This window comes from Moschus berezovskii, chromosome 20 (assembly GCF_049115385.1).
Source record: "Moschus berezovskii isolate FMDL1 chromosome 20, NW_MosBer_1.0, whole genome shotgun sequence".
Classification (NCBI taxonomy): Eukaryota; Metazoa; Chordata; class Mammalia; order Artiodactyla; family Moschidae; genus Moschus; species Moschus berezovskii.
This window is the reverse complement of record NC_142479.1, coordinates 59,387,040-59,405,610: the sequence shown is the minus strand read 5'-3', so window position 1 is coordinate 59,405,610 and position 18,571 is coordinate 59,387,040. Positions and strand designations below refer to the sequence as shown.

The 18,571-nt window shown below is 41.2% G+C and overlaps 1 protein-coding gene across 7 annotated transcripts in view; it reads right to left on the bottom strand.

The window, feature by feature from the left end:
* Positions 1-18,571, bottom strand: part of TANC2 (tetratricopeptide repeat, ankyrin repeat and coiled-coil containing 2) — a 369,078-nt gene that overhangs the window by 41,312 nt on the left and 309,195 nt on the right. For all 7 annotated transcript variants that reach the window (XM_088829199.1, XM_055408159.2, XM_088829197.1 and 4 more), the window contains one exon: positions 16,479-17,086. In XM_088829199.1, coding sequence (XP_088685325.1) covers positions 16,479-17,086 — 608 coding nt within the window. The remainder of the gene's footprint in view (positions 1-16,478; positions 17,087-18,571) is intronic.

Sequence of the window (18,571 nt, the reverse complement as noted above, 5' to 3'; positions counted from 1 at the left end):
TGGCAATCATTCCCAGCCCCCATTTGCTTGCCAACAAATCTCCAATCTGTTCATGAAACAGAAAACCCTTCTCTTTGCCTCTGCACATTGTCTTATCTGCCCACAACGCTCAGAAATGCCACAGGCCTCTTGTAATCACACACTCAGCTGGTCTGAAGACCAAGCCAACAGACAGGCTAAGATAAGAGAACTGTCAAAAAATAGAGCCTGGGCCCTAACTGTATAGCATCAGAAGCTGTCCTAATTTTAGACTCCTTGTTATATGAAGTGACAAATTTCTTTACTGCTTAATCCATTTGAGGTGATGTTTTCTATTTCTTCCAGCTTAAAGTGTCCTAATGATATACTCTTTTAAGTGTGACTGTATTAATATATGTGTATATATGTAAAGTGTATGTATAAATACAGGGTTGTGTATCTTTTTATTTACATTTATGACAGAAATCTCAAGTTGTTTATGCTTTCCACAGTGCCAAACATTCTGTATGGCACATAAAAATTCTCAATAAAATTTTCACAAAGCAAGATTAGACATTAAACAAAGGACACTGGGTCACTTCTGGGCTCTGCCCTCTTACCACACTGCTATGGTCTGTAGGAACTGTTACACCACAGAGTGACAACTGTCTCTCTACTCCCCATCAGGTGAGCAGTCAGCAGAGTTCTGTGTACCACTGATAACCCAGTTCTTTTACTCCTTTCACTTGGGAGTGTCACAAAGGAGGGAAATCAAACTGTGATCTCAGTTGCAAGCCCAGTGAATTCATCAAACAGAAGGGAAAACAGCAAGTGAATTTTTTGTTGGTGACATCTACTTGAGAGAAGGCCCAAATGTCTAATGGAAGATTTTCTCTCACAATTAACATTGGCTATGCTGCCAGGTTTAACATTTGAAGATGTCTAAAACTGAAGTCTGAAAAAATAAACAAGTTCTTCGTTTCTTCCTTTATAAAGTTTCAGTAAAGAACCTGGAGAATAGACGATGAGACAGCCCCCATCTTACTTAGGTGGGCTTCCCTGGTGGCACAGATGGTAAAGAATCTGCTTGCAATGCAGGAGACCTGGGTTCAGTCCCTGGGTGGGGAAGATCCCCTGGAGAAGGGAATGGCTACCATGTTCTACCATGTTCTAATCTTTGACTTCATAGAATTTCTGGATTCTGGTGGATACCAGGTCATCTTATTTGATTAGATAAGACTGACCATAAAGGAAAGAGAGCTACTTCATTGAGAGACTGTCTCAGACAACTGTATCCTGCATGGAGTCATCAGTGTCATCTGAAGCTGAAAGTGAAAGTCGCTCAGTCGTGTCCGACTCTTTGCAACCTCATGGACTATGCAGTCCATGAAATTCTCCAGACCAGAATACTGGAGTGGGTAGCCATTCCCTTCTCCAGGGGATCTTCCCAACCCAGGGACTGAACCCAGGTCTCCCACATTTCAGGCATATTCTTTACCAGTTGAGTCACCAGGGAAGCCCATCATCTGAAGGTATGAGCCTAGAATTGTTTTGCACGCACAAAATCCAGAAATTGCTACTGAACTTTTACATAGCCCTTGAAAACCCAATGTAGTTCATAGGCTATTTTAACAGAAGTTAATGAGAACAATTTATAAAAGTGCCCTAACTTAAGTTCTCAAAATCCTATCTGGTTATTAACAATGAAATGATTGCAGCCTCCCTGGTATAAGAATTATTACTTTAAATGACTCATCTCTGACTGTCCATAGAGACAAGAACTCCTGAACACAGGCCTCTGATCCGTCATTTATGCTTCAGGCCATTAAGGAGAATCCATGCCTATGAGGATTAAGGGAAAAGCTCAGGACAAGGACATGAATTGTCAGGTAGACACAGACCTACTTTGCCCCAGTGCCTTTACTTTACTACCGTGACTAAGACACCCTGGGAAGATGCTTCTGCATCTTTCCAGCATGCATTTCAGCCACCCACAGGACAGTGCTTGCTTTTGTTATTGTTGATCAAGCACCGAGGAGAAAGAGCAAGCCACACAGGTCAAGGGAAAGATGGTGACAACCATAGTTTCCTTCTTTTTGGATACAAGCTGTTGTATTATTCATGAAAGAATGATTCCGATCAGCTCATTGGACTCAAAGCTTATGGTGTTGAGGACATGAAAGGTAAAACAGCAATTTCTGTTACATGCTGGCATTCCCATTCGTACCTTACTGTTCTGACAAACTATGATGGCACTGGCTAACCCAGTCTGAATGGGTCTACATGTGGGCTTGTCTACATTTATTTCTATTTTTCTTAATATCTGCTCACTCCTGAGCCCTATTCCTTTTGACTTACAGCCTCACTATTCTCTGAGATCACCAGCAGCCTCTTAATTGGTTTTCTTTTTGCCTTTGATCTTTAGTTTTTCCTCTTTTTTTCTTCTCCATCCAGCATTAGGTCTTATGGACTGTCTTCCCTTGAACTGTCTCTTCTCTTGACATCTAAGACACTACCCTGGCACTTTTCTTCCACTTTCCTTAGGTTACACAACTTCTTTGCTCTATTCCCCATTTACTTGTCTTTCAGAGGCAGCCCTCACCTCGACTACTGGCTTCGGCTCTCACTGCAGTGACATCACAGCACTGAGATTTACTCTAAGCTGCCTGCAGATCCCCTCTACCTCCAAATGACCTGTCAAATGATAGCTGTTTGAAGTTGAAGATTTCCCTTAAAACCAAATCCCCTTAAGACTTATTAAAAAAAAAAAACAACCTCCAGTTGCTCAGGCATAACACCAAGCAGTTGTTTTCTCCTCCCTGTACATCATCTCTCATGGATAACTGCAAGAGCTTCACTCTTGCCACTGCCTCCTCCCTGGCTCATACCAATATCCATCCAGTGGAAACCTGATCAAATTTCTCCTCAAAATCCTTCAATGGCTCTTTATTTCCTCCTATACATAAACTAAACTCTAAATCGTAAATCTAAACATGGTATTCAAAGCCTCCCCATGATCTGTCCTGTATCTGTTTCTTCACCTTCTAACCGTGTACTTCTAATTCCAGATGGAGTAAATTAGAGTTTCAAACATGCCTTCCCTCTGCCTGTAATTCATGAGGCAAACTGCTTCCCTGTCTTCAAGTTCACAGCATCTCCTCTGTGCAGTCTTCTTTGGTCCTCCCGAGATGGGGTCAGCGGTTCTTTCCTTTAGGCTCTGATGTATCCGGCACACAGCTCCACCATCACACCTGCTACAGCCGTGCACTGTGTGTGTCTGCACATCAGTCTTCCTGCTAGACTCTACTGAGGGCAGAAGCTATGCTTTTTCACATATGTTCTCTGAGCTAACAAGAGTCCACACTTGCAGAATGAATAATAGTTCCTTTTGTACAAATGTACATTTGTACACTACCTATGGTTTCCAAAATTACTACAGCACTTATTTAGAGTCCCCTGTACACCTTTACTATGGGCACAGGCATGAATATTACTGACATGGTAGACTGACTAAGACTCAGCAAGATCGAAGAACAGACTCCAGCTCACGTGGCTAGGATACAAAGAGATGAGAACCCAAGGTCTTCTGAAACCTTGTTCCACTGCCACATTGATTAAGATTAAAATGTAAAGAATAGTATGTTCATTTTTATAGTACACTATCTGAATTCTTACAGTCAAAATAGGCAACTGTTAATTTAGACATTTTTCGATTAGCATTTTTGGGAGACAGCAGTAAAGAAATAGAGAGAGCCCTAGTCTATGTGACATTTTAAGTATGACTGAACACAACTGTGTTTCCCCCTGTAATTACAGATGATGGTGATAAAAACTGACTTTCACGTGAGCTCATATGTGGTTATAAAGACCACTGGGCAGTGGCCATGGTGAGGGCAGAAGTGTTAGGATTTCCACATAGTTTATATAATGAGGTCACTTTGTGATTCAGTCACCTTGCAGACTCCTTATCTGCATTTACAACATTGCTTCCTTATCCCTGAGATGAAGTCAAATTCCAGTTCTGTCGCTTTCAAGCTTTCAGCAGTGGACAAGCTTTCTAACCTCTCTGTAAGACAGGGAGAGTGACACCTCTCTCTCAGGACTGGGGTGGGAATAAAGTAAGAGATATTAGGTAAATGTATTTTATATTTCTTTTATATCCTCCATAGTCACTAGCATAGTGCTAAACTAAAGGAATGAACAGCAATCACAGAAGACTTAAAATATGTAAGAGGATGACTGTGTGCTCAGAGTTTTAATGTGTACAGCACGGTGAAACGTGATACCCCCTCCTTAACTCCAATCTTTGCCCTTCCACACCTAACTTCACTCTACCTTTACAGCCAGAAGGGATGCCCATGGATCAGGGGGAAATGATTGGGGATGGGTGCCATTCACAGTTAGCTGTGGAGGAAAACCTGGTATTGTCAATTCAGGCAGAGAATGGGGACAAGAACAGAGCTAACCAGATCCTAAAAAGAAAGGTAAAAGTTAACCTAACAAGAGGAATATGAGTTTCTCATGTCCATCAGAGATTTTCAGAAGGATATAAGCCTTACATTCAAGATAGATTTGCTTGGACATATTTTAGGAGAGAATCAATCACATGTCAGAGTTGAAGATTCCTCCCCCAGCATCCTCCCCTCTCCTTTCTCCCAACAAAAGGCAGGGAAGGTCGTACCCAGCATAACACAGGGTAGATCCAATCTCAATTCCAGCTGCAGGCTTCAGCAGCCCCTTGACATGGAATTATCGGAGACAAGTGATATTCACCCTTGGACAACTACAGATGATAAGACAATGAGGAGCTGCTCTTACCTGATGCCCCAGTACCTCAAAGAGTTCAGAGCTGTGGAGTCTCTCAGGTAACGCTTTCTAAGGCAAGAATCAACATCCCTGCCCTCCACCCATTTACTGGTTTGGAAGTTGCCTAACAGTTACTATACAACTGTTTTAGTTTTATACAACTATAAAATATACAACGGTACTAAGTTTGTTTTTTTAATAGATTTTCACTTAGCAACCCCAAGAGTTAGTGATCTTAAAGTCTCTACCTGTAGTACTAACAAATGTACTCAAATATCTCCAGCATGGATGGGTCCTCCATTGTTCTAGTGGGAGTCACTTAACGTGTGGTCACAGATGTCATCAGCTCTTGGGAGGGCAAACTCAATATACAACACTTCAGCGTTTCACAGAATCAACACTTAAGTGTTCTGATATTCTTCCGTGTGGTGCTAGGATGTGATAGAGTGGAACAGGGACAGCCAGCTGGCGAGGAACTATGCACAATCTAAAGCCTGCCCTAGCTATCTTACAGTGTGGGCTGAAATGACATGTGCTGCTGTGGAATGTCTTTATATTATAGAGGTTACGTGTGGGAATTATTTAGGGAGACCTATAGCACCCCACTCCAGTACTCTTGCCTGGAAAATCCCACAGACGGAGGAGCCTGGTAGGCTGCAGTCCATGGGGTCGCTACGAGTTGGACACGACTAAGCAACTTCACTTTCACTTTTCACTTTTATGCACTGGAGAAGGAAATGGCAACCGACTCCAGTGTTCTTGCCTGGAGGATCCCAGGGACGGAGGAGCCTGGTGGGCTGCCGTCTATGGGGTCTCACAGAGTTGGACACAACTGAAGCGACTTAGCAGCAGCAGCAGTGAGATTAGAATTACAGGACAGAGGTGGATACCTGTCTACAAAAGGTCTGTGCTCCTGTCCACAGTCAAGGGTGGTTGGTGGGAAGCAGTTACTTTGCCAGGGACCTTGCATTCACATTCAAGTGGGGTCATGTTACCAAGTTCCGGCTAATGGAACACAGGCAGAAATTATATTCATCATATCAGACCTAGAGGCGTCTAGGTCTTCATCTTTGATTTCACAATCTTATCACTTTCTCTTGTTTCTGTAACTGTAATATTACTCTTGTAAATTATTACTTGGCTCACCATTTTCTTCTAGTGTTTAAATATACCTATTCTGAAATGAACCTACTTATGAAACAGAAGATCCCCCAGAGGAGGGCATGGCAACCCACTCCAGTGTTCTTGCCTGGAGAATCCCATGGAGAGTGGAGCCTGGTGGGTCCTTAGAGTAACAAAGAGTCGGACATGACTAAAGTGACTTAGCACACATGCATGAAACAGACTCACAGACATAGAGAAGAGACTTGTGGTTGCCAGTAGGGAAAATGCTGGTGAATAGATGGAGTGGAAGGCTGGGGTACAAAGATGCAAGCTAATGTACACAGAATGGATAAACAACAATGTCTTGTTGTATGGCATAGGGAACTATATTTAATATCCTATGATAAACCATAATGGAAAAGACTATAAAAATGAATATATATATGTATAACTGAATCACTTGGCTGTATAGCAGAAATTAACACAACACTGTAAAACAACTATACTTCAGTTAAAAAAAAAAAACCTGCTTTCATCCAAACTTTCTGCTTTATACTCTTAACCTGGATGACCTTGTTAAGTTACCATGGCTTCTACTGTCAGTTACTTGCTGCTAACTCCTCAATCCATAACCTCATGCCTTCAACTTTCTCTTTTCCTATTCTCCAAGGTCATATTTCTAAATACATTTGTCCATCCTCCCCTGGAGGCAATTCATTATAAACATGTCCAAAATAGGACTCGCTTCTCTCCAGAGAAGCCTGTTCTTCTTCCTGCCTTCACTCATGTTAGAAGTCTTCCCCCTTTCGAAATGCTCTATGTCGATCAGTAGCTTCACTATTTTCCATCATCCAAGATAAGTTCTGAAATCATTTTTGATTCTTCCACCCTTACCTCCCATACACAGAAAAAGACCAGGTGCTTTTGAGTATCTCTAAAATGGCTACACAGCTCTCTGCTCTCACATTGCAGTCTTAGTTTTTCTCAGTTAGACTACTGTTCTACACCTGTAACTAGTTTCCCTGCCTGCAGTCTCTCCTTCAACCCATCTTCCATACACTACTTGTCAGAGCTATTTTACACTTGATCAGACTTATCTGATCACTGTCTCTTCTTTTCTCAAAAATTACAGAGATTCCCTGTTATCTACAGAATAAACTGAGAAGTCTTAAGCTTTTTAGGCTTTTTTCCTAGTGACACTTCCTATCATTCTCTGACTGCATGTCTTATTTTCTAGTTATGGCTTCTCACAATTCCTCAAGGACACTTATTTAATATCTTCTACTTGCTTTTCCTCCTGCCATTCTGCTCTCTAGCCTCCCTAGAGTGTTCTCCTGCTCCTCTGCAGCTAAATGGGATCAACTCATCCTTCAAGGCTGAACTTGACTGTTACTTGCTCTGAAAAAGCATTTTCTCTCTTTTAAAAAAATTTATTTGGCTGCGTCGGGTCTTAGCTGCAGCATGTAGGATCTTCACTGCATTGTGTAGGACCTTTGGTTGTGGCGCTTGAACTCTCTAGTTGTGGTGTGGGCTCCAGGGTGCGTGGGCTCAAAAGTTGCATTGCATGTGGGATCTTAGTTCTCTGAACAGCGACTGAATCCATGTCCCCTGCATTGCAAGGGGGATCTTAACCAGTGGGCCACCAGCATAGTCCCTGAAAACTATTTTCTCTTTGTCTAGGTTCCTATGATACTTTGTACTGTGGCACTGTTATTGGTTGCTATGTAGCTGACCTTCCTTGGTAATGGCTTTAGTGACAATTACCTAAGTTTCTCTAGTGTATAGCACAGTCTTTGGTATACAGTAAAGTTCAATAAATGTTTCATGAAAATAAATACCAAGTAGTTGGGTTTGAGGAAGAGCAACACAAGGACTTCCAGATCCACTTTCTAATTCACTACTCAATTCAGCCTTGAATTTGCGGGCATCTCTGTTGCCACTGATCAACTGTGAAATTAATGTGACTATGACTCAAATATTGAGAACAGACTGACAATCCTGATCTTTTTTACCTCTCATCTTTTTTTTTTTAAATCATTTACTTTTATTTTTGTTTAATTTAATGGAGGCAAATTACCTTACATTAATATTTCACCTCTCATCTTAAAAATTCTGCCTGCAGTTAAATCTGGGGGTTGATGCTTTACAGTCAGTCGGCCTGTTGCAAATGGCACCCACATCTTTACAAAAACGCTTGCTTCCATCTTCAGCGTATTAGTTAGTAACTGCCTTGGCATGCTCTTTTCATGGCTTTCTCATGGAACTGGAATACAAAATCCATTTCTAGTCAGGTTGTCTTGCTGTTTCATATTCAAGGTGGGAATGAAAGAGCTGATGGGAAGTAGGAGACTAGAAGTATGCCCAAGATGTACCTTTGTAGAAATGGGTGGAACGACATTATTTCTTTTTAAACATAGAACTCAGATAGAAATCCGCTGCTGTCTCCCAGTTGGCCTCACAGTTTCCTAATGTCCTTCTGTTCCATTAAGGCAGCACTGGCCCTAGGAGAATGGACACTTCTCCGCTTCTCCTCTGCCAATGAAGTCTTCAGGCAGTCGGCAGGGCTTATAAGGCAGAAGAGTTAAAACTTTATCAAACTGTCACAGTTTGAAACACCAACAGGCACAGGAAGATCAATCAGTTCTTTGCACCTCTAGTACAGCACTCTATCTTAAATTATAGCTGGTTATAAATGTGTCTGTTAAAACCACCAACCTGTAAGTCCTGGTAGGCAGATCTGTCTTACTCATATGTGTATCCCCTGCAGTGCTTAACAGAGAGCCTTGAATATACTACTTAATACATGTTCAGTGGACGTGTGTTGACATGCATGTCTTTGTTTTCTCCTGATGCATGCTAACAGAATGAACAAGATGTATTCTATTGAACTGTGTGAAGAGTTCCTCAAATTTTTAAAATAAATAAAATTAGTAGCATGTATATGGGAAAACAGTCGAAGAAGTGGCAGACTTCATTTTTTTTAGGCTTCAAAATCACTGCAGATGGTGACTGCAGCCATGAAATTAAAAGATGCTTACTCCTTGGAAGGAAAGTTATGATCAACCTAGACACCATATTAAAAAGCAGAGACATTACTTTGTCCACAAAGGTTCATCTAGTCAAGGCTATGGTTTTCCCAGTACTCATGTATGGATGTGAGAGTTGGACTATAAAGAAAGCTGAGCGTCAAAGAATTGATGCTTTTGAACTGTGGTGCTGGAGAAGACTCTTGAGAGTCCCTTGGACTGCAAGAAGATCCAGCCAGTCCATCCTAAAAGAAATCAGTCTTGGGTGTTCACTGGAAGGACTGATGAAGTTGAAACTCCAGTACTTTGGCCACCTGATATGAAGAGCTGACTCATTTGAAAAGACCCTGAGGCTGGGAAAGATTAAAGGTGGGAGGAGAAGAGGATGACAGAGGATGACATGGTTAGATGGCATCACCGACTCAATGGACATGAATTTGGGTAAACTCCAGGAGTTGGTGATGGACAGGGAGGCCTGGTGTGCTGCAGTCCAGGGGGTGGCAAAGAGTTGGACACGACTGAGCTACTGAACTGAACTGATCACTTCTTTATTCAGTCATTAATTCACTGTTAAACAAAATATTTACTGAGTGCTGACTGTGTGCTTGGAACTACCAATCATTAGGAAGACCAAGGTGAGCGTGGTAGGAAGGTTCTTGTCCTCATGGAGCTCACTCACATTCTAGAAGGGAAAGTGGACAATAAACAAGTATTCACAGACAATACATTGATAAAAGATTAGAAAGTAAGAAGATTGCTATGACTAGTGAAGCCAGGAAGGACTTTCTTAGATAAGTGACATGAGGAAGTCTCAGGAGGTGACTGTTAGGCTGAGACCGGAAGGAGTTAGAGATTATGCTGTGTGATGACAGAGGGAAAGCACGCTCCAGACAGAGGGACCTATTAAGTGCAAAGAGCCAGGGGTAGAAGAGAGTTTAGCAAATTCTAGGAACTGGCACATAATCATTTATGACCAGAACACTGTGACTAACAGGGAGAATGAATGAACTTCATTAGAGAGGTAAGCAGAAGCTATCTTTGTATAACAACACAGGTTTTTGAAGAATCTAGTTTTGATTTTGTTCTAATCACAAAAAGAAGCCACTGAAGGATTTTTCAGGAGGAGTTGACATGGTCTGATTTGTATCTTTTAAGAATCACTTTGGGTGCTGGTGGAGAATGGATTGAAAGGGAGACCAATTAAGATGCTAAACCAGTCCATGTGAGAGCCTAGGGTGCAAGTCAGTAGAGGTGGAAATAAGTGGACACTTACAAGCAAAATTTGGGTGGTAGAACCAACTGGATATGCTGATGGTCACAGTGAATACATGTCTTACGGTTGTAGGTTCTTAAAGATGGGAAAACAGAAGAATATTAGTGTTGATTTTATGAAATGTGGGGTTCCAGCTGCTTTTGAAAGTCTGGAGACAGCCAAGGAAGTTGCTCTAAACAGAAAAAAACAAAATGTGCTGTCATATCCCACTAAGCTGGCAGGAACTCCTGAATGCTGTGCCATGGATCTTGGTTTGACAATCTAGGAGAGCCTGTGGGATTCCCACCTTTTCATTCAGCCAGTGTTGCTTCAGAGACTCATTTAACAGGACAAATGAGCCTCTATTTCCTATGCTACTTTCAGTACCAGAAATCTCCCTTAAAATTTCTCTGCTCAACTACTTAGGTGAATTTGCTTTAACCAGTATTTGCTAGACAGGGCATATCCACTTTAAAAAAGCAATATATATATATATACATATATGTAATTTAAATATATGAAGCAATATTATTTTTGAAACAAAATCAAATATTTTGTTACAAATCTATCAAAAAAAACAAGAGTACAAGTCTGTTCTGTGTTTTCATCAGCTGGCTCTTCTGCATGCCTGTCAAGGTCCTGAAATGATGCTTTCTCTTCATTTTATAAGCAGGACTACTTCTCCATACGTTTATTAACTTAGCAAACTTCACATGAGTTTTTATAACAGTAAAAATAAACAGCACTCAGTTTTAAACTGGTTTGGAGAAGAATTCTGATTACCAACTTTTCCAAACTTAATTTTGGACTTTTAAAAGGAAAAAAAAATACATTATTGCTGCCCATCTTTGAAGATAACGAGAGTTTTAACAATGGGAACAATTTACCTATTTGACTAATAGATGTGGGTTCTATCATCTATGCTGAGAGAGACAAATCTGTAAAGTTTAAGGGCATGTGTGCCATGCCTATTATGCATGGGCAAACTGGACACATTCCAAGCTGTACATTAGGTTTCATGCAGTATCCCCTTGCATTATATTACAAAACCATGACTTGGGTCGCTAGAATAATATAGATATTCCACTATTATTTTGAGTTTTGAGTTTCAGATTTATTCTTGAATCTCAAATTTGATTCTTGATAAATTTATTCTTGATTCTAACAGGGAGTTAGAAACTGGTTTAAATAAAGAGGAAAAATATTTATTGGCAATCAGAAAAATTTCTGCAATTATTAGAGATCAATGAAAATCACAGCAAAATCATGATATCAGAAGGTCATTCTACTAAGGGTCACGTGCTAGGAAAAGGTGTTTGGTGTATCTCTCTGCATTAACTCTTCCAAACCGTAAGGGCTAACTTAGCTCCACAAGCCTTTTTTTTCTTTCCATGATCTATCACTTTGCTGAATTCATCCCTAATGCTTTTAGAAAGCAGAATCCATCCACCTATTCAAGGGGTTATTGTGGCAGCCTGCGATGGCTCTGAGAAGTAGTCACCTCAAGTTTGTGTTTCCGTGAAAATGAAGGTTAAGGGTCACCCTGCCGGGAGGTTCCTGCGTTGATAAAAAAACCAAATAAAACCACCACAATCCTCAATTCACCGTTCTGTGGTCACTTCAGACTTAAGAATTCTACCAGAAGCCAGGCTATACAAGTCCCTAGCACAAATTAGTTTTTCTTTACAGGGAGAATGCCCTCTATTTCCCCTGCCCTTTGACAAGCTGCTGCTTCTCTGACACTATGCTTTGTGATGTGGATTTTAGAGCACCCAGTCTCCAATGTGTAATTTGCTGACCAACATAGTAAAAATATATATTTTTAAATATTAAAGAACATTTATTGTAAGATTTCAGCTCTGGCCACAAAGAATCGAGTAAGTTCTCAACTATTCCTACAGGTACAGGTAGGACTTGAGTAGCCTTTTTCCCCTTCCTTCCAGCCTAAATTTGATTCTCTTGAGTTTGAGGAAATCAGGTCAGCCCAAAATAGGCTTTCAAATCAAACCTCATCAGGCTGCACAGCTCACTACTTGTGAAAGTCTACAACGTTTTAGTTGAACAGTTAAAAATAAGGCAGCAGAGTCTTCTAATTTCTATGTCAGAATGCTACATATACATACAACAAAATGTTGATCTGAGAGCTGTTCCTTGGGAAGGGAAGGCTAACAATACCATGAGAACAGAGATAACAGGATAGGAAACAGAGAAAAAAGAGTGGGGATTCATTCAGGGCTAGCCTAAAGCTATGCAGAAATACTAAGCAGTAACTGGACAGCACCACAAGGCTGATGGCCCCCAACTGTCTACTCTATCAACCTCACATCTCAACAAAGTCATCAATAGGTTGGATTATAAAGGTTGGTGGTGGTTTAGTCACTAAGTCGTGTCTGACTCTTGTCACCCCATGGACTGTAGCCTGCCAGGCTCCTCTGTCCATGGGATTCTCCAGGCAAGAATACTGGAGTGGGTTGCCATTTCCTTCTCCAGGGGATCTTCCCGACCCAGGAATTGAACCCAGGTCTCCTGCACTGCGGGCAGATTCTTTACTGACTGAGCTATAAAGGCTGGTGACATCTCTCAAATGCCTTACTTAAAATGCATAAGTTGCTTTGAACGTTTTCTACTTCCCTTTTATTAGTATAATAGCAGAGATTAGTTTATTAGTGAGTTAATCTGATAGCTCAGTGCCCAAGGGAATAACATACAGGACAGGTTAATTTCAGAGTATGACAGTCTATGACAGTGATGAACAGCGGGAAACAGAAGGCAGAATAAAGTGGTGCAGTCTGAGGCTTCTGAGTGCTTCAAAGGGCAAAGTTCTATCTAGAATGCAAATCTAAACTCTTCCAAGTTTTGATGTAATAAAAGATTTTGCACTATAATTTGCTTACAGTTTGAGAAACATAAACATGCGTATATATACAGATACCCTTACCCTATTACCAAGTCAAGAAAAGGCATCTATAACTCATCTCTTTCTATGGCAGTCAGATGTGTACACAACTTTAGGTCATTCTTTCTGGGATGTTAATTGTGTGCCCTGATTCTGGGGCAGTAGGCAGTCTTATATTTAAAATAAGGAAAACCCTATCTCAGCTGAAGCACTGACCTCCAGCTCTGCTACTTCCTCTTCTAGCACCATCCTCAGATTACTGACTCTCTTCATTTAGCAGAAAGGATCGTCCTGGGTGGCCTACTTCTGATGAAGGTCAACTACTTTTTGGCATCAGTAGAATATTCTCATCTGTGACTAATTCCCTAATAAGGTCAACAAATTCAGGATGAAGAAGTGAGCGTTGAAAGCCCAGGAAAACGGACCAGAAGAGATGTTCTGTAGCTTCTGAAAGTTCTCCTTATGCAGAGTTTGTCAGGCTTTGCACTACTTACTGTGATTTCAGAGGCAATGACTTGGCCTTCCCTGGTCTACTGAAATGCTCCAGAGAGAAGCTGGAGAGAAAGTGGAGAACCGAGCAGGAAACAATGTACAGAAAGTAGAGGCTCAGGGCCTCACAGGCAAACCCTGCCTGGAGAAGAGTCCTGCTAACCAGACTCCTCTACAATGGAAAGCAATTATAGCCAGTTTCTTTGAAAGACAAAGAAACTGGGCTTTGCCAGTGACATCAAATTCTTAGTGAATTTCCAACTCATTGACCCAGGGGGCCTCAAGCTCTGAGATCAACAACTTAGTAACAAAGCTGGTGCCAGACAGTGCTGCATAGAAGGCTGAATTCCAACTGAGATGAAACAAGTGAGGAAGCTTTTTTGATAACTCCTGGTCCTGCTTACTCTCTGCCATTAAGGGATATATGATGATCCCTCAGAAGTCTGAGTGTTATTCAATCACCAGGGAATAGACTACATAGCATTTGAAGTTAGAAGTGTTTGCTCTTCTTGTCCCAGTGCATCAGCCTCTTGCCAAAATGATCCTAGTTAATAAACAATGTTGAGAAGGTAAGCCTGGTAAGCCTGGAAAGCCATGATGTGGCTGCATAAATACCATCTTTTCTCCTTTGGGAGCCTGAGGGTTTTTATCTGTTGTAAGGATATTCTTCATTCAGAGTTAGTCTGGTTGCCTTGGACCTCAGTTTTCAATTCCCTGAGATGTTTCAGGATGAGAGAGCAGATCAGCTAGCAAAGTTCCTCTGGAAACTGATTTCAGTGTTTATTAGGCAATTCTAGATTGGTCTCTTTTTCTTAAATATGTCACTGCCAACTCTGTATTAACACCAGCAGCAGCACTAGCGGGATTTACAATAAAATCCTCTTGGGAATCACACACAATTCATAGAGAACTCAGACCCAGTTTTTTGCTTTATTTTAAATCTTGTGCCCTCAAATACTAATAGCAGAAGACTGTTGCAACCTATCCAATTAGCCACAGGGATTTAGTTAAAGTAAACCTGAAAGGTTTATTACTGCACGTGAAACAGGAGGGAAGAGGGGCAGGGCCCAATCTTTGAAAGAAGACACAGCCCGAGGACATGACAAACTGATTAGAACCAAATGGGTCTGAGATGGCAGACAAGTCAACTCCCACTAGACCTTAATCCTCGATACTGCCCACTGCAACACATCAGCAAGCTAAATGATAGAACCACAAGCGCCATGACAGTTCCAAGGCTGACCATCAGAGACCAAAAAGTGGGTGGTGGCCTAGTTCTTGGAAATCTCCACCCCTTCCTCCAAATAGTTGGAATGATCCTCCCTCTCATTAGCCTAAGGAATTATCCAGCCCTTAAAAACTAAACAAACCACATTTCGAGGCCACTATCGCCTTCTGAGGTGGCCCACACTGTCTGTGAAGTGTGTTGTTTTCTAAATAAATCCACTTCTTAACTATCACTTTGTCTCTCTTTGTACTCTCTACATTAGACTACATGACCTCAATTAATTCTCAACAGTTCTAGGAATTATTATTCCTTTTATGTAGGTAAGAAAACTGTCTTGGAAACATTATATAATTTTCCAAAGGTCACACAGTTCCTAGAAAAGGTGGGACTTATTAAGCAGGTAATCTGACTCAAAAGTTCATGTTCTTTCCGTTATAGAATGTTTCTTTAAAAAGTTTTAACTCTTACGGAAGATAGCAGGAAATCTGCCTGGCTTAACATCATCACCAGAATCTGGAGCTAATTTTCTAATGAGTCGGCAGGAAGTAGGCTGAGAAGTGTGCCCACAAGCACAGGTGTCTCTAACAAGGGTGAAGAACATGCCCCAGGAGTAACAATAAAACCCCAAAACAAAGATGGTCAGCCTCTCTGATGAGTCACAGAAGAAGTCAAATGTGGCCTATCTTCTTTCTGAGTCAGAATAAGCTCTGCGTTTGGCAGCTATGTTGTTGGTGTCTTCTTCGTTTCTAGGAAATCAAGACTACACCTGCTTTTGATAACATCAGCTTATTAAAGGAATAATTCTTTTCTTTGAAAGAACTGTGTGTGTGTGGAGGAGGAGAAAGCACACCTCATTAGGATGCTAGAGATCTAGGTTCTACTCAAGAGGATGGGAAATAGTCTCATATGGAGTGTGGTCTGTAGAACTGAGAAAGATTCTTAAGTCACAGTCAAGCACGTTGGGAAAGAGTGCTGGGGGTAAGTCAGTGACATCTGCCATGGGTGTGGGGGTTGGGGAGGAGCGGTGCATATGATACACTTGTCATTCATTCCTGTTCCAACCCCTCTTCCTTTCTCCCCCCTGTTACCCTTTATGTTTTTTTGCAAGTGATTCAGCATTTTAAGGCCTTTATATAGTAAACTGGGGATAATAACACTTAATTTATCTAAAGGCAGAGTGGCTAGATGAGCTGATCTCTTCCAGTCTTTTCCAGATATAAGGTTTAAGATTCCATTTTCCAGCATAAATCTTAGGACCAGCTTGGGCTCGAATGAGGTCAGTTGCTGGTGACTTTAACAATGGCCTGGATTTTAAATGGGCAATCACAATTTTAAAAGAATTCTGCTCTGAGTCAAAGAGGTGAACAGTGTATCAAATCTTTCTGAAAAGCACTGAGGAAGTTTGTTGAAAGGTTAAATTATAGCCTGTGATCCCTATAGGGCATTTCTCTGAAACGGGGGTCAGAGAAAATTATTTAGAAAAATACAGGAATGTAGGGAGCATTCTAAACATCTATGTAGATTTTGAGTCTTAAGGAAGTAAAATTGTGACAAAACAAGTTAACGTCATCATAGCCTTATGTTAAGAAGAAACAGAGGTGATATCTCCTTTATGTGAAATGTTCCATGAAGACCACTTCTCACTGCTTCCAATACCCACGTTCCATGCAGTAAATACAAAACAGGCTCACAATTGCTAATTACCGATCTATGGCTTACCTGGGATCACAGAGAAATTTGGTCTTCTCGCCTTCTTCTCTCCAGATAAGCCACTCTCGAAAAGAAGGGTGTACAAACATACGAGTCATGTCTCTGCGCTTGATTAGGAACATTGAGAGGTTCTCCATTCTCTGCTGAAAATCCTCCCATTCTAGTGTGCCTTCAATGCTGCCAGCATTGATAGCTTGGAAGATATGTTCATCAGTCAGTGGGTGGAGAGACGCCACTGCCACGTTCAGGAGAGGCATCACCCGGTCAAAGGAAGACTGGGTTGGGAACTTCATATTGCACTGGAGTAGATAAACCTCAGAGAGCGAAACAGGAACTACTTTGTAGCTAGAGCTCTTTAACACTAGGTAGCCTTTCTCTATAAGGTCAAATGTGAGTTTCAGGTACAGATAGGACCCTTGGCTGAGGGTCTTGAGATGAGAACTGAGTTTGCCAAATGTAGTATTGTCCATTTTGCCATTAAGAGAAATGTTATTCTGGATCTCTGAGCTGCTATGTATCCGGTGCAGGATGTAGGCCTGCAGGTCCTGGTCTATGGCTTCATTCTCTTCTAGTCGATCCAAAAAAATCCTATGGAAAGGCAGCAGCTTGGTAATTTCCTAAAACAGATGGAGAGAGACAGACAGAGAGACAGAAAGACCTTCAGTTTCCCCTAACTCTTGTGATAAACTGCAAGGTCCACAAATTTATTCTGAACTTCTGAGTGGCCAAAGAAAAGAGGGAAATATGACGACGTATTAGTGTCTAAGGATTAAAACATTATTAGTTGCCTAAAAGGGACACAACTTTCCCTAAAATTGAGACTTAAAATAACTTTTATGAGTCTTCATAAAGGGTATTTTAGGAGCGACTGAATGGTCAATATTCTAAATAACACTCCTAAAACAGAAAATAGAATGCCAAGACTCAAAGAACGTCATATGGAATTTGACTATCTATCCCTCATTATTTTAAAAAATTGTTTTAAAATTTATTTTTAATTGGAGGATAACTGCTTTACAATGTTGTGTTGGTTTCTGCCATACAACAATGTGAATCAGCCCTAAGTATAAAATGACTTTATTTTAATGGGGGTCTTTTGGAGATGCCTCAGCCCAAAGGAAAAATCTTTTAACAGTGGGAAGCCTGGCACCCTGGTGATCTGCTTGAAAATTATATTGGGGGAAGATGACAGGGCTTTGGGGTGACTCTCTTGCTCTGGAATCCATCTTTTCTTATCTGCTTATAGACTCTGTTCCTGTAAGTATACATTCCCTCTCCTGCAGCAATTTCTTCTTCTCTCCTGATCACACAGACATGGGACTCCATATTCCTCCCTCTAACTATCGTTATCTTTGATCCCATGTTTAGCAAAACTTAACAGAAAAGTTTTCTCTGCTTACTGTATTTCACTTTTCCCTTCCCATTCTCTCCTCCATTTGCTGCAATCAGGCTTCAATCTCATCACTTCACTGGAATGGTCCTTGTTAAGATGATCAGTTATCTGCATCTTCCCAAATAATAGAGATTCATTTCTCATCCTCCTCAACCTCTCAGCAGTCTCTGATACAGATGATCATGTCTTGCTTCTCGAGTCCCTTCCTGCAGCTTGCTTCCACAGCACATTCCCCTCAGCACACTGGCCACTCCTACCCAGCCTCTTCTGCTGGCTCCTGTCTCATTTCTCGGTCCACCCAAGGCTCCCGTCTCCATTCTTCCTCTTATCTGGCTACCTTCACTCCCTAGAATAGCTGGATCCCATGGTTCTAAATATAGTCTATACATGAATGATGCCTGATTTTATATCCCCAGCTTGGTCATTTCTCCTGGGCTCTCTTCTTATATCTCCACTGACTCAACATTGCCACTTGGATGTTTCATAGACAAACTTACTATGACCAAATCAGAACTACAAAAACTTCCCCCCACCACAAACCTTCCCATGTCGATAAACAGTATCACTATGACCCTACCATCAAATAGTAGGAACTATCCAGATCTTTTCCTCAAACCAGCCTCTACTCAATTGCTCACCAAAATCCCACAATTCATCCCTGAACCTCCTCTCTTGCTTACATCCACATCCAGCCCGTCATCATCTTCTT